The 16,172-nt window shown below is 50.0% G+C and overlaps 1 protein-coding gene across 2 annotated transcripts; it reads left to right on the forward strand.

The window, feature by feature from the left end:
* Positions 1-1,438: 1,438 nt before the first annotated feature.
* CFAP90 (cilia and flagella associated protein 90) lies at positions 1,439-15,627 on the forward strand. 2 transcript variants are annotated; one of them, XM_004274497.3, is made up of 3 exons: positions 1,439-1,867; positions 13,476-13,592; positions 15,396-15,627. In XM_004274497.3, the coding sequence occupies exons 1-3, from the start codon at positions 1,721-1,723 to the stop codon at positions 15,573-15,575; spliced, it is 444 nt and encodes a 147-aa protein (XP_004274545.1). In that variant the 5' UTR covers positions 1,439-1,720; the 3' UTR covers positions 15,576-15,627. The 2 variants fall into 2 exon arrangements, with proteins under 2 accessions (XP_004274545.1, XP_049564200.1); XM_049708243.1 differs by lacking the exon at positions 1,439-1,867 and adding an exon at positions 11,875-12,228 and having other exon boundaries at positions 15,396-15,604.
* The last annotated feature ends 545 nt before the right edge of the window (positions 15,628-16,172 follow it).

A 16,172-nucleotide genomic window follows, 5' to 3' on the forward strand; every position in this document is an offset into this window, starting at 1 on the left:
TCTTTTATCCTTCCCTCTCCCCACGCAGAACTTTGCAAGTACAAGTCACAGACACAAGGGACTTAAATACATTAGACTCTTTGACCTTGTATTCCACTCATGTCCCCAGAATACATAATAGGATCATAGAGGAAAAATGTTATTTTATAAAGGAACTAAAATCTCTTGATAATTGAAACTGGCAAAGTTGGTCTTACCTGTTGTTTCCTCCACCTCTGCTTCCCGCCCTGCAGCCTCTCAGCCTCACATCTGAATCCACCCCCAGGGTGGTGGCCGTTCCATGGGGCTGCACCCACCTCCTGACAGCAGCACGCTGCCTCAGGTTGATGCCTTGTGCCTGTCACTGTCAGCCCCAGGGCTTCTCTGGCACCGAGGAGACCCACAGGGAGCCTAGGCAGCACTGGGCAGGGGTCCTACAAAGTCAGAAGTGAACAAACCCGAAGGCAGTCTCACCCCAGGAGGACTGGGAACAAGAAATAAAAAGCGCCTTCATGTTGAACTGCAGGTGGTTCTGAGAGGCTGCTCCAGGCTCCTCAGAAAGTCTTGGGCAAAGTCGAGCTCCAGCTGCCCTCAGGGGTGACCTTGAGAATTCAGCCTTATACAGACTTCCCTGCTGCACTCACTCCTCTGGTCCCTCCCGCCTGCTCCTTGGAATTACCTCCCAAATAAAGCAAGAGCATCCAAGCCCTTGTCTCAGACTCACCTTTAGAAGGTACACAAGCCATTATGGCAGCTGTATTTCTTACTGAGTCACCAAGTATCTGTTGAGTACCTACTGTGTGCCAGACTTGGGCCATCAGAGCGAGTGTATGTGTGCAACCATGCCCTGTGCAGCTGTCAGTCTGGTGCAGAACAAATTGAAATTGAAATCGAAGCTAACAGAAGCACGTCCACACAGCTGTGGAAAAGGATTTTTCAATGAAACGATTTCGGTCTCACTTGTAACTGAGGTCTCAAGATAATTGGTGTCGACTGCTCCCATTTTGCAAAGTGTGAGATCAGATCACCTGTGTAAGGCTTGTGAAGACTCCTGACCATTAGCTGAGCTCCTATATCCGGTCTTTAAAAGAGACTGGAGAGGTTGAAAGTGGCAGTAGACTATAAGAGGTTTTTTTTTTTTTCCTTTGCTGGTGCTTTTATGAGGACCTCTGCCCAGGGGAGGATGAGAGCAAGGTTGCCAGAAAGTTTTACATTACACACGCGGCCCTCTCTATCTTCTTACTGGGCAGCACTGTCCCAGACCCTCTTCAAGTTACTTGCGTTTTCACACCTATCACCTGTCTTCGTCATCAGACTGTCAGATCCCGGTGGACAAGGGCTGCTTGGTTCAAGGCTACATCCCCAGCGCCGGCACTCAGTAGATGCAAGGTCATTAACTGCCCAGCGAACAACGGTCTCTCTGAGTGAACGAACCGACACTGCGTGGAGAAGGGTAAGCAGGGTGGAAAGTGCGGATCCCAGAGGTGCCTCCCACCCGGGAAACCCGCAGCGGCTTTAGCCGGTGAGGTTCCCCCGACGCTCCAAGAAGGAAAGACCCGGGGGTGCACAGAGGTGCCGGGGGGCGGGGGAGGGTCGGCCCCACCCCCCCCAGCCCCGCAGTCCAGCCTAGCTTTGCGCCCCCTCGGTTTCCAGGCAACGGCCGAACGCGGGCGCCGGGCAGCCTGCGGCGGGCTGACTGGGACCAGACCCCTCGGGGGGCGGGACCGAGCACTGCGGCCGGATGGAGGACGAGGAGGAGGAGATCACCGCCGCCACGCTGCGGGGCAAGCCCCGGCCGCCGCCCATCTCCGCGCAGTCCGCCTTCAGCTACGTCCCGCCGCGGCGCCAGGACCCCAAGGAGTACAGCTACTACTACCGCCAGGGCAGGGTGAGCGGCCCGGGGCGGGGCGGGCTGGAGAGCAGGGACGGGAGGTAGGGGGGGGATTGAGGGCAGCGCTACACTGCGGGGGAGGGGCCAGGGAGGTGCTGGGGGCGGGGCTGCAGTCCGGGGAGGGGGTTGGGGGAGGAGGGAGAATAGGGGCGGGATCACACTGCCTAGGAGGGTGCTGGGGGCGGGGTCACACTGCCTGGGAGGGGACTCGGGGAGGGGAGATGGGACGGGGCTACCCTGCGGGGAGGGTGCTGGGGGCGGGGTTTCACTGCCAGGAAGGGGTCCTGGGGGCCTGGCCGCACTATCCCGGAGGGGCCTGGGGGAGGGGGAATGGGGCACCTCCGGGGAGGGCGTTAGAGGGAGAAGGGATGGGGCGGGGCTACACTGCCCGGGAGGATGCTGGGGGCGGGGTTACACTGCCGGCGAGGGCTTCTGGGGGCGGGGCTGCAGGCCGGGGCCGCCCCGCGGAGTGTGGAGGGCCGGGGAGGTGGGGCTGCAGATTCAGGTTAGGACTCCGGGGGCGGGGCTGCACAGAAGAGCTGGGGCGGGCTTGAGCCGCACTACCTGTGCGGGGTTCGGGGCGGGGCGCAGGGAGTCAGGGTGCGTACGGGTCAAAGGGGGTGGGAGGGTGGGAGAGTGGCCTCCCTCTGGGGCTCCTAGACCCCAGAGTACCGCGACTACGACCACCGGCGTAAGGTGGACCCCCGCGCCCCCCACGAAAGCATGGGCAGGCTCGGAGCCGGGTGTGGGGATGGGGGGAGGGGAAAAACGCTCACCTGGAAGGGGGCTGCGAGGCCGGGCGTGCGGGCTGGGCGGCCGGGATTGCTCAGCGGGTGTTCGGAGCCTTTTAGGGGTGAGTTAGGGCCGAGCTTTCCCCCGGGAAGTGAGGGAGAGCCCCTGGGCTTCTACTTCTGCCGGGAGCAGCAAGGTGGGCCTGGTGCCCAGGATCTGGAGGAGGGTCGCAGGAGCGCGGGGCCACCCAGCCGGCAGGGGCACCGCTGCTTCTGGGGTCTGCCTGCCGCAGGCCTGGGCCGGCCCGAAAACAGCCACTACCTGAAGGCTTTCGCCGCAGTGACTGCGCCCGGACCGCCCAGGGCGCGGAAACCCTCCTAGAAGCCCGCCTGCGAACAAGGAAACCTCGAGGCAGGGCTGAACTGCCGCTGGCAGGGAGAGCGCGGCTGGGAGCGTCCCAGGATTGTGGCCGGGCCTCGCCAGGCACACACGAGTCGTGGGGAAAGCCTGAGGGTCTGCGAAGGCCACCCTGCAGCCAAAGCAGGAAGAAAAGCGGAAGGAAAAGAAACGTTCAAAATTTGCGGGGGTCATTTATTCCTTTCTTCTCCATGTTTTTCCTAAAAGTCTCCATCCAGTGTCTTGTACTGTACGTTGCTGCAGCCTGTCTTGCAGCTGGGGAAGCAGGGGCATCATTATTAAAAGGCGCATTGATTGGAGATGCTCAGCCTGCAGTGATAAGGGGTGGCCTGAAGAGGGATCTATAGATTAACCAAGTGCCTGGGAGGAAGGAGGTCTTTCCCTCCTGATGTGTGAGGTGTTCCCACCAAACACATCCTTTTCTCCCTACCCACAATCCACAGAGCCCAAGTGAATCCCCATTTAGATCAGGTCAGCACACATTTGAGAACTTGCCACATGTGAAAGGATACCACGGAGCTTAGCTGTGCAAACAGAAGCAGTAGTTTCTAGTTTAGACAACTGTAAGGGGTTGAACCGTGTCCCCCTATTATTGTGTTAGAGTCTTAATCCCCTGCACCTCAGAATGTGACTTTATTTGGTGACAGGGTCTTTACAGAGGTAATCAAAGTGAGGTCCTTAGTGGGGGGCCCTGATCCAAAATGACTGCTGTCTAGGAAAAGAGGCAATTTGGGCACAGAGACAGACCTGCATAGAGGGGAAATGATGTGAATGGACAGGGAGAAGACAGCTGTCTGTAAGCCACGGACAGAGGCTGGGAACAGATCCTTCCCTCACAGCCCTCAGAAGGAACCAGCTCTGCTGACACCTTGATCTCCGACTTTGGCCACCAGAACTGTGAGACAGTGTATGTCTGTTGCTTAGCCCCTGGTTCTGGGTACTTCGTGTTTTGGCAGCCCCAGCAAACCAACACATAAACCTCAGCCAGGAGGATCTCTTGTATCTGGTAGCGCCTCTCTGCTTGGCTTTGACGATATGGAAGGACAAAAGGACAGGAGGAAGAAAGGGGATGCCTGTAGCTCATGTCCTTGCCTCCCTGTTTCCTGACTGGCCCGGGCTTGAATATCTCTGCTGACCATTAAGACAGGAATGGGATTGAGAGCAGTGGTTCCCAACCTCACAGCCACCATGGACCTCATATCTTTTCCTCCCATGAGCAATATATTTTGAAAGAACTTATTGCCAGTGAATTTATGAGTCACGCATAGCATTAATGCACAGCATGAGAGAACCAGCCAAAAATCAAGGAGTCTTGATGTTTTAAGTTGGTCCACGCTGTTTTATTGAAAGTATATAAGTATTATCCGGCTTCTTGACGTAATGAAAAAAATCACAGTACACCACTTTATGTGTATCTTTGAGGGGTCTTATTGATTACCACTTTGAGGCTATAGGGAAATAAGATAAAGGATTAAGCAGGTGGGGGCCAAGATACATATCTGTCAGAGAAAAAAGCCAGGGTGCAGGATCCCGCTAAGGACTCTGGGCAAATGGGTTTGGGCCTGGGGAGACTGAAGCTCTGAATCAGATGGATTTACCCATCCAGCCACTAGAGTTGTGGGCGCCGGGAAAAGCAGAGAAGATCCCCTCTACCCCCTGTGGGCCAGACACTACCAAGGGAAAAGGGGCAGAGTTGAGTTTGGCAGACTCAGTTTATTCTTCCTAAATTCACCAATCTGACACATGGCTCCACCTTTCTGGGGCCAAATCAACCAAGGGGCAGAGAGACGCCCAAGGTATGAGGTGACCAGGGTTCCGTACTTGGAAGCAGATCGGAAGTAGGCAAGAAATGTACCCCTCTGGTGCAGGGGCCATGCATAGGAAGCCTCCTGGGCCAAATCTGCCCTGCCACCTGAATTAAGAAAGTTTTATTAAAACACAGTCACATGCCCATGTGTATAGTATTGTCAATGGCAACCACACAGAGTTGAATAGTTGCAACAGTGACCATGGCACCTGCAAAGCCTAAAACAGTGACTATATGTCCCTTTACAGAAAATGCTTGCCAACATCTGCTCTGATGTCTTACTGCCAATGGAGGGATGGGCCTTAGACAAATTAATGCAAAGCAGATTTTAAGAAAAAAAATTCAGTACTGTTGATAGCTGGGGTCACAGGCAAATTCAAGTCCTGAGGCCTTTAGCGTCACAGGGAAAAAAATGACAGGAGAAAGGTTAACAACTAAATAAAAAAGCCTTCAAAGCAGCAAGAACAACAAAAGACATTTCAAAGTCCATTTGCAAGCCAGCTACCAATGGCAGTAATGACCTTGTATGTGCTGGTATTCAATCAGCTACAGGATTCCAGAAGCTGATTCTCTGACCTTGAGATCATTTGGACTAAAAAGGATGAACTCTGTATCACAGGTTTGCTGGGGTCTCACCTGCCCCTAAATTCTTTGTAAATAATTCCAGGCCCCGCTCAAAGCTGGGAAGAAACATTGCAAAAGTAGCTCTTAAGTCAGTTGCTGTGTGTCACACTCACCTGTTAGTTCCTTAGTAGCACAGGCCCAGGAGTCCTGCATTATTAGTCCTCTGTGTTATTAGTTCAAGTCACAGACCAAACACTCTGTCTCACCTTGCCCGTCTCGGGATCAGGGATTGAACAGCACCAAATGCATGGAGCTCTTATGAGAATTAATTTAATTAATGGGTGGAAAGTGGCACGTAGTAAGCCCAATGTAAGAAGAGCTCTTCTTATTATTATTTGTTCTTCTTAGTGATGATTAGAGTTTCCTTTCATTGAGGGACCGGTCCTGGGGCCTTTTATCCTCCATCTTGTTCACTGTTGGAAATGAACGCAGGTGAGGCAGGTAGTCTGCGTGTCACTCTGGTGGTTCCTGATGTTCTATAAGGCATCTCCCCCGCAGGAGCCCAGAGTCAAAGCTCTTGCAGCAGCACACTTAGTTAAAGCCCCAGTAATACCCTGGATCTTAAGACAAATTTGTCCTCTAAAGCTGCCAGCGAAAATGCTATCAAGTGCTGTCCTGCTCCCTAGGGAGCCTCTAGCAGTGTGGGCTTTTTCTACGAAATAGTGTTCCATAGATTCAGTTCAATGATGTTTTTAAATTACTTTTTTCTTCTTCTGCCTCGTGCAACATTTCTGCTACTGAAATGGAAAGGCTAAGTCAAAGGAGAATGCCCTTTTATGACAGTTTTGATTAAATTTCTCAAAGTCTAAAAGTTACATTAAAAAAAAAATCTTAGGCAGTTTTAGAATATGCTTTCCTTCATGCTAATGTGAATTGTGGGTAGCTGTGTCTTGAGTGAAGCTTTGCTCAGAAAATCTAACCTTAGTGTTGGTGGGATTAGCCGACTTTCTGTGACGGTGTGTGGTGGAGAGAAAGAGGCAAGGGGCTGACTGTTTCTTTACCCTCCTGATACTGAATTTCCTTTGCCTCGTGCAGCCAAGCGCTTGGTAAACATAACGATGGGTGTTGACTGCACAGAGGTGCAAAGGGGTGTCCCTATGTCCACGTCCAGGATACAGGAAGCATTAAGTACCAGCTCCCCAAGCCCTTCCTGGACCCTCTTCACCTTTAGGCATCAAGTACATCTGCCATACAGGCTTGGCCACTCCTAGGGGCTGTGGAGGACACATGAGCTCCAGTTCTGTTGCTGGGCCACCTGTCAAAATCTAGGCAAGTTTCTCTCTCTTATCCATCTTGCACCCGCGTGCACTCCCGTCCCAATGTGTACTAGCCAAATGCAAGTGTGCGTGCCCCGCCCCCTGCCCACCAAGGCACACTCCCCATCCTGCCTGATCTTCTCCTTTGCATGTATTAGTATCTAACCTACTAAATATTTTACTTGGTTATCTTGTTGGTTTTTTCTCTCCTATTGAAATATGAGCTCCATGAGGGCAGGGATTTATTTGTGCGACTCCTCTATCAGCGATAGAAAGAGTGCCCACGGTCTCATAGTTGGTGGGTCATAAATAGCCGCTGATGAACCAGTGAGGATGAATAAATGAATAAATGAATAAACAGAGAGACAAGTCAGCGATTGATGAGCTTAGCTTCTTAGACTAAACAGAGGTTTCCTTTTGGATTATCTGCTGTTTGGGTTATCCTTGACCTTGCTCTTCTCCTCGGGGGACTAAACTTGGGAGTGGACTCTGGTTGCCTCTCTCTGTCTGGGCTGACTGCACTTGTACTCTTCAGTGACCTGCCCCTGGGAACTTAAGGCCTGGAGGGTGGGGCTGAGTGTCTTCCTCCAGGGCAGGTGGAAGGGGGGCAGGTCACCCAAGAGGGAGAAAGGAGTGAGAGGAGAGGTCATGTGTGCCCTTCTAGCGGAAGTGATTCCTCTGGAAGGAAACACCAGGAATAGGGAATTTCCTACCAGTTGGTTCCCACCAGTCATGACCACCCATGTGAGCACATGGTGCATGCCTTTCCACATGTGTTTATGAATGCAGTCATGTATGTCAAACTTTTAAATATAAGAACATGTTCACACACAATCACACATCTACGTGTGTATATTTGCAGCATGCTCTTTTCATTTAATAGTGTATCTCAGACTTTTTTTCAAAATCATCCCCTTTTAAGAAGTACAACAAGCAAATGATACATGAAAACAAACAGCATTTTCCCCAATATATTTGACCAAGTGACAACATGTAAGAGTAGATTCAGGTTTCAGCCCCCGTGGATGGCCCTTTCTTCCTCGATGTGAATTGCTGGGGGGCAGGGGGCGGAAGAGGGGGCGAATAGGGAGCTGGTATCAATGGAAGAGAGAAGGCAACTGGCTTCATTCTTATTAAATTGATAAACTATTCAGATTATTTGGAAAGTTATGAAAATTTCCCAAACTTGTGATCTTAACACACCAGAGAGGAAATACAATCTTTGCCACAAACCAAAGAGAATAGTTGAGTATTGTCCTTTGTAAAAAGTTATCATTATGTCCTTGACAAGCGACATTTCTTCTGAGAGATAGAATTTTGAACAATATTAAAATTAATGAAAACATACTCCTTAAGCTTCATACACTGCTTGACTCCCAAGGAGAAGCACTGAATTTATCAGAAGTAAAATGAGGCCCTTATGAATCAAAGAAAACCATTTTCAGTCACCTTGGGAATTTTCAGTTTTAAAAGTAGGTCACAAAGCTCTGGGTAGGCAAACAGTACCTGAATGCCTCCAGGTGAGAGAGAGCAGTACTATGGCCCCTGAGGAGAGGAGATGAGAGGAGCTCGGTCATAACCTTATTAATAAAGGTGGGCTAGGATGTGCTATGCAAACAAATGGGCCCCAAACCCTGAGAGTCTTAACTAGTGGTGTGTCAGAGCCTGATCATACTGACAAAGAGGGGACTTTTAGCATCTCTTCTGAACTCTGCATTCAATTGGAAGCCTGAAATTGGCCATGGTGGGAGTATTTACACCACAGAAATTAGCAAACACTACAAATCAGGTCTTTTTTCTCCAGAGAGCAGGTTGTTAACATAAGTGCGCCGGTGGCCTTAAGCATATAAACATAACGTAATGAAATACAGCCCAACATGTATGTTTCTCCTGGGCGGGCCTTCTTAATGCAGTTACTTGGGAAACTGAGCTTCTCTGTTTTAGTGACTCCATTATTGCCAGGGCCTGGGAATCTTTGGGACTTTGGGTCTTTCCCTGGATCCTTTAAATTGCTGGTCAGTGAGCAAGGAGAGAGAGTGTGGAGGCCTGCTGTGAGTTTCTTAGGGACCAGGCCTAGGAGATGGCGTCCACTGGTTTCACCCACATTTCCTGGCCAGAGATGGTCACTTGGCCCTGGCCTAATTGTGATGGAAACTTACAATGAAGAGTGCATTTATATGCAGAATGGTCTGAAAGGGAGGAGAAAATAAAGGATTTGAATCTCAGTTTGCTCAAAATCTTCCCCCAACTATTTGTGTGAGAGTTTGTGTAACTTCTGGGAGGAAGAGAGCTTCCAAGTTTGGGAGAAGGCACTGGGTATAATAAAGCCCACAACCCCAGAAGAGACAGCCCCCAGGCACCCTGTGGGCTGGAGGTGGTAGGCTAGGACTTCTTCCTTGTTTATCAACTTGCATTAGTCATGATAAGCTAGGTTATGCTGCAGTAACGAACAACCCCCACAGTCTCAGTGGCCTGAAACAAAGCTTATTTCTCATGCTAAGCGTCCAACAGGGATCAGAAGGGTGACTCTGCCCAGTACCGTCCCTCTGTGGCCACCGTGGAAGCTGTCCCCCCGCCTCTCTCCCTAGCTCAGCTGTCTTCTCCCTGTGTCTCTTCATATCATCTTCACTTTCTGCCCATTTGTGTCTGTGTGCAAATTCTTTTAATAAGGGCACCAGTCTTATTGGATTAGGGACCCACCCTATCCCAGTCTGACCTCAACTAATTTCACCTTCAGTAGTCTTATTTCCAAATAAGGTCATGTTCTGAGGTACTAGGGGTTGGGACTTCAACATATGAATTTAACACACAGGGAGCTTACTCCCCAGTGGCCTTGGCTACAGTGGTGTGGTCCCTCCTGTCAACTTCATTTGCATCCACTTGTTACCCCCAGGCCAGACAAAAGCTGATCCTTCCTTCTTTGGTGCTTACTGTACTTTGTACATACCTCTGTTCCTCCCTGGGTGTTATGTTGAGATATTTTAATTAGTGGGTTTATTTCCATTCCCAGCCTTTAGGTGGTCTCCTTTAAAGTAGGGTCTCCCTATTTCTGTTCCAGAGTCTAGGAGAGTGCCTGACACAAAGTAGACCCAATGTGCTTTGGAGGCTGAAAACTGAAGGCCCCCACTGGTCTTACGGCGTCAGCCCAGGGTTACAGACTGGAGTGATTTTTCAGTGTTAGGAGTAGGGGTCACCATAGGGAAACTGATGGTGGGCGATCAGACACCACGACCAGAATAAGACCAGAATACATTATAATGATACTCAAAACACAAAGGAGCTAAGGAAATCATGAGAGAAAAATAAAGGGGCTCTGCTTTGCCTTTAAAAAAAAAAAGTCATCTGTGAAATAGAGGAAATCCCTTGAGAGATTTTAATAGCAAAATATCAGGAACCCAGAAGCTCTGTTTTGTGGCAGCATCTAAATCCAGTTTGGCTTTTCTTAATATCATTTTGCTTCAAATCATAAAGGAATAAAGAAGACTGAAAGAAGAAAGATTAATAATTAAAATCCGGGAAAACCCAGACTTTTGGTTTGATTAGGATTTGGAAATGGACAGTCACATTACTAAGTAAGGCTGCCTGCCTGGTGATGGATTAAATTTTTCTTATTTTTCAATGATAGAAAAAAACTCGTTTTTACTCTGGAAAGTCCTGAGTAAGCAAAATCCCCACACAGAAGACTTAAAGATTCTGATCACATCCGTCAGCAGTGAGATTTCCAATAAAGACTCTTCTAAGATATAGTAGGCTGTTGGTACCTAATCCTGGGGATGGGAGTCCGGCATTGCTGCTCATAGATCTTACTTTCATAGAGTATTTTAGGAGACCCAATTAGAATGAGAAGAAATAGGCATTATTCTGTAAAGCTGCATATTGCAGTGGGTTTCTCCATCATAGGGGACAGAATGAAGCAAGACTTCCTTCCTCGTTCAGGTAACAGCGATGGCATTCTCATTCTGTTCTTGAGTTCGTTCCTCCCTCTTTAGTCTTTCTCCCAGGACAAGTCCAAGGACCCCAGGGGCTTACTCAGTTCAGGAGGGGCAGGCGGGAATGGGCCACCTGCACAGGAAGCCAGCACAAGGGGGATCCCTGTTTCCTCTTCTGTCAGGGCTGAGCCACACACCTGGGAGCAGCTAGTCACTGCAGGGAGCAGAGACTGGCCGCTGGCCTCCTCCTCTCTGGCCCAAGGTTCTCAGGGTGCAGAAGGGCTCTGGCTGCAGGTGCAGCTCCCACTCAGGTGCTCGGTCCTAGGAAACCAGGTCATTCTGTTGCCCACGGCAGCTCTTTCCCGAAACACACCCATTTCACGGGTCAGTCAGGCCAGGAGGGATTCCAGTGACAATGGAAAATCTACATTATGACCAAGAGCCCAGCCTACATTACCGTGTAAATGCGGGCGATGTAGGGGTGATGGGGTTTCAAGTTACTGTTCGTGTCTGCCTCTGCCGGGCCTGGCCAGTAGCTCTGAACCCCAAAGGGAAGGGCCTGCATTGCAATACCCCCTTTACAGAAGGCGAGCATGCTCCTTTGGAGAATTTGTGTCCCACCATCCCAGCAGAGTGGGTGGCATCCTTGAGCTTCTGCTGTGTCTCTGCCGGACCCGCTGGCCTGGTAGCTTACCCAGAAAAAGGTTTCCTGTGCGGTTTGCTTAATCTCTCTAGGCTAGAAGTGAGCACCCAGCCTACCCCACCAGCTTCTGCTTCTGTGGACATCCTACACACTGATGTTAAAGATACTGAGATTTCTTCTTCATTTCCTAAAGGTTTTTTAAGTTTGAATTTTATTTGATAAGCAAATGTCTGGTTTTTACATGGTCAAAGTGATGGATATTTTCTTTGTGATATTTCCCCATTGCTTTCTTGCCTAGGAGGTCCCTTGTGGGTTTTCCTTTCAGTTATTTTTCTAATCCATCCAGAGTTTACTTTTGTCCATAGTGTGATGTGAAGACCCAGCTTTCTTTTTCTTTTTTTCCCAAACAGCTAGCCAATGTTCACAGTACCAAAAGCTGAATAATGTGTCACCTCTCCACTGATTTGGGTCTTTTGCTTTTTAATCCCATGAGTACAAGGTTACCTTCAGGAGGTTGTAGGGTGTAGGTGGCCTTCAGGAGGCGTGAAAGTCAGAGCCGGCCAAACCAATGCGTGCACAGGCCCAGCAGCTGAGTGGGGGAGGGAAGACAAAGCCAAGAAGAAGCTCCTGCGAGGTGACCTCATTAAATGACCATCAGGGCACGGATTCAGAAGCCATGGCTCCTGTCTCTAGTCACTTGGAGTGACTCGGAACGTAGGCAAACCAGGATTCCAGCATCACTGAATAAGTGCCTTGAACGTGGTACCACTGAAATTCTGAAGAACTTGAAAATCATGTTTCTAAAAGATGGCGTTGTTTTCCTGACTAGATGGTTAATGGCACCAGGACAGCAGCCATGTCTGAGTTATCTTCAAACCTTCCCGAGCTGGAGTGGCACGTTGTGCACAGGACAGATGAGCTGTGAAGGAGTTTTCACGGCTGGGCTGAAGGTACATCACACTCCAGCCGTATCCGCTGTTGTCAGCAGCTCTTGAGTTCCCACACTGAGAATGGGCGGGATGTGTTTTCCAACAGACTGCACACAGTGTGCATCCTTTTCACCGTTACCTTCTACCTCTGTGTCCTTCTGTCGGAGGGGGACTCTTCTAACATTACTATTCAGGATAAAAACAAACAAGCAAGCAGAGGTTAGAGGCCCCGCAATCCCAAATTCCAGCGAGGTGGCGCATCTGCCTTTGCTGCTGGAGGATTCAAGGCAGCTGGCCCTGGGCTGGAGGAACAGAAATGACAGGCCTGACTTACAAGGCGAAGATTAAAGATCAGCTAACGCGTGGATTTCTTTTCCTTTTACTAGCTACCAAATGAGGCAGTTTTATTTTTGTAGTAAGAAAATTGGGGATAAAAAAATGGAGATGTTACAGATGGCAGCTCTGTTAATGGGATCATTTTCTAACACATTAGAGCTGTGCGTGTGAGTATTTTATACTATGTTTGGATATATGTGTATATTATACATATGTATATATACACATATATAACATATACCAAATATATGTGTTCATATACATATGAATTACAGTTTTTATAGCTGCCACATATGATTAAAGAAAATATTTCTCTCTAGAGAGGGAGAACTTCTATTTGGGTATATTGTCCTAGTATTCAGTTATTGTTAGTTTTTCAAAGCAGTACAAGCCTATTATACAAAATTTGAGAAATTCAAGAAAAGTAGAAATGAAGGAGAAGGACTTCCCTGGCGGTCCAGTGGTTAAGACTCCAAGCTTCCACTGCAGGGGGCGCGGGTAAGATCCCTGGTCAGGGAGCTGAGACCCCACATGCCACGCGGCATGGCTAAAAAAAAAAAAAAAAAAAAAAAAAAATGGAGGAGAAAACACATATATTGAGTGGATTATCATAATTTTAAGACTTGAGCCCTAGGGTGGAGTCAGGGAGAGCCAGGAGCCTCCTCTGGGAAGAAGGCGTTTGTAACAGTCTAGGAAAAGTGTCCCTGGAAACATCTCCATCCTGTCGGGCCTCTCAGGAACTTGGGGCCTGGCGTCCCTGCTCTGGTCACTGCCCGAGGGGTGGTGACCTTCCCCACACACGTTCGGTGCAGTCGGGAATCTCTATACATCTCCACTCTTCATCAGGGAGAGTTTGGGCTCTCAAGCCGCATGAAGCTTCCACAGGTCAGCCCTTGAATAAACCATGGCTTTCTTTCTCTTTTTATTCCCAGACCGGAATCATTTCCCTCTATGACTGTGTTTTTAAGAGGAACCCAGGTTATAATCAGAAATTGCACCGAGACGACAGAGAACATGCAAAAAGCCTGGGACTTCATGTTAACGAGGAGGTAATAGTAAGGCAGGGTATCGCTGGGTGTGAACAGATTCACTGTGTGTGTGTTTACTTAGCACTGTGTGCAGTTGGCTGCACGTAACTCGCCTTTGTGAGGCTCTCCTCTGTCTCACTGTGCCAGGAAGTGAAGACTAAGCTACTGTCACAGCTCACTCCATTCTGCCATGTTAAACTGTGTATTAATTTTTGTGACTGTTGGTTAGTCCTCTAGAATGTAACAGTTCCATGACAGCAAAACTCAGGAGTTCTTTTCAATAGATAAATAGGTCTTTGCTTAACCTCCCAGGCCTGGCTATCATAGTTCTAAGAACACTGGCCTTCCAGGGATGAAACCACACATGCAGGAAAGAGTATTTCTCCCAAGTTACCAGGCCACTGTATGTACCACATACGGCTCCGTTCTTCTTTTATCTCTGCTTTTATCTCTGGTTTTCTGAGAGGAAGGGCTTTGCTTCTCGTCAGCTGCACAGGGTGGGTGGTGACCAACAGAGGGAACCAAACTCACAGGGTGAGAAGGTCAGGCTCACAGCAGGTACAGGGGGGTGGGTGGTGGGTTGGAGGTGTGGGCGTAGAGAGGGGGGTTGATAGGGATGGGGTGGAGGAAGGAGGCTGTGCATCCCCTTGGCATGGTCGAGCCCACCTGCCGCTGGGTTAGACCCTCTTCCACACTAGGACATTGTCTCTCTAAATCTGATCCGAGGACAGTATGTTTATTAAGATCTGGATTCTGTATTAATATCATAATCTTTATACAATACACAGAAATCTGGATGAAAAAGCTTCTGGTGGGATTCCTTTTTGGATCAGAGGATTTTTGCCTGTGGCAACTAATGTTTAAGAATACCACCGTGTCACTTTCAAAGAAACCTTTAACTGCTGTGAAATTAAGTGATGGAGGTACTATGAAGTATCACCACTTAAGGCACAGACATTAACTTTGTTGTTCTGTTGTTTTGGTTTGAGTTAATTCATTCCAAGTTGGTAGTGAAGTTAGTGCTTTTCTCTCATAAGCACACACCTGGCATGACTTAGATCCAGTCAGAGTTTTTGAGCACCTCCCATGTGCCACTGAGTATAAAGGGAAGAAAACAGAAGTGTCTGTCCTCCTAGAGCTGACATTCCCACGAGGAGACAGAAAAATAAAAGCCAAATAAATAATGACCTGGATGCCAGGTATTGATAAGTGGTATGCAGAGAAATACAGCCTTTTAAGGGGATGGAGAAAATGAAAGGGATGAAGGGGGCTGGGGACATGATGGGGGGCCTGGGGAGATGAGGGTGTCTGGGGGATGGAGCATGGGGAGATGGGGGATAGGGGAGATGAGAGGTCTGGGGAGATGGTAGATCTGGGGAGATGAGAGGTCTGGGGAGATGGGAGATCTGGGGAGATGAGAGGTCTGGGGAGATGGGAGATCTGGGGAGATGAGAGGTCTGGGGAGATGAGAGGTCTGGGGAGATGGGAGATCTGGGGAGATGTGTATCTGGGAGAAGGAAGAAGGCGGACAGAAGACAGGCAGTAGGAGCTCGGGGAGAAGGGAGGAGACGGGGAGGAACAGGACCCTGAAGTCAGTGGGTACCTGTTGCCCCGTGCGAGACCTTGGTCTTTCCTCTGAAAGACTTGAGGACAGCGGCAGGCCCTGAGCAGAGGGGACAGGGTGTGAATTGGTTAAAGAGGTCCCCCTCCCGCGGCGTCAGCGTGGAGGGGTCCTAAGAAGCCAGGTGGAGATGGGGCGCAGATGCGCGGCACGCGGGCTGGACAGGTAAGAGCGCTCTGCTCCCTGACCCTCACCCCCAACAGGAGCGCGAGAGGCCAGTGTGTGTGCTGACGTCTTCTGTCTATGGGTGGCGCATCCACCAGCCTGTGGAGCCCCCGAACCGGGATCACTGCCGCGCCGGCCACGTGAAGGCCGACTTCTACCGGAAGAACGACATCCCCAGCATCAAGGCTCCCGGCTTCGGTCACATTTCTCCGGCCTGACGCCCTCGCATGGCCCGAAGGGCGCGGGCGAGAGGGATGGCACTGGGGGGGGGGAGGGGAAGGGGGGACGCGGTGTGGCGCCGGCCTCAGGGTCCCTGTGTGGACCTCCCGGGCCAGCGGGCGACCCCTGATGTGCCCCCGATGCACTGGGACCGCGGGAAGGACCGCGCAGGGCTGCTTCCCGCACGTTTCCTTGGCGACCAGCCTGGCCAAAGGCTTGCGAGTCTGAGGATGGACACCTACCTAGTATGACGGTTTTCACGCGAACCGATTTCAGATGAAATGATGCTGGAGACTGATCCATTATGAGCATCTGAATACAATGAAAACCTTGCTCCCCCTTGACAGCGGTTGGGCTGATCTTTGTTCGCTCCTCTCCACGTCTGCGAGTCTTCCTGGCGGAGGCACTCGTGGCAATGGTGCGCAGGTCCTTTTCTTACTGGTTATGGAAACCGCTACCGTCTCACAGCACAAACAATACTTAATGGGGAGATAATGAAATTGCCTTTCGGCACAGCTGAACTCTAGCGTCTACAGCATTCCTCCCCCCACCCCGCCACAGGCCTGAGCCACAAATAACAGAATTTTGGACAACCG

This window comes from Orcinus orca, chromosome 3, assembly GCF_937001465.1.
Source record: "Orcinus orca chromosome 3, mOrcOrc1.1, whole genome shotgun sequence".
Taxonomy (NCBI): Eukaryota; Metazoa; Chordata; class Mammalia; order Artiodactyla; family Delphinidae; genus Orcinus; species Orcinus orca.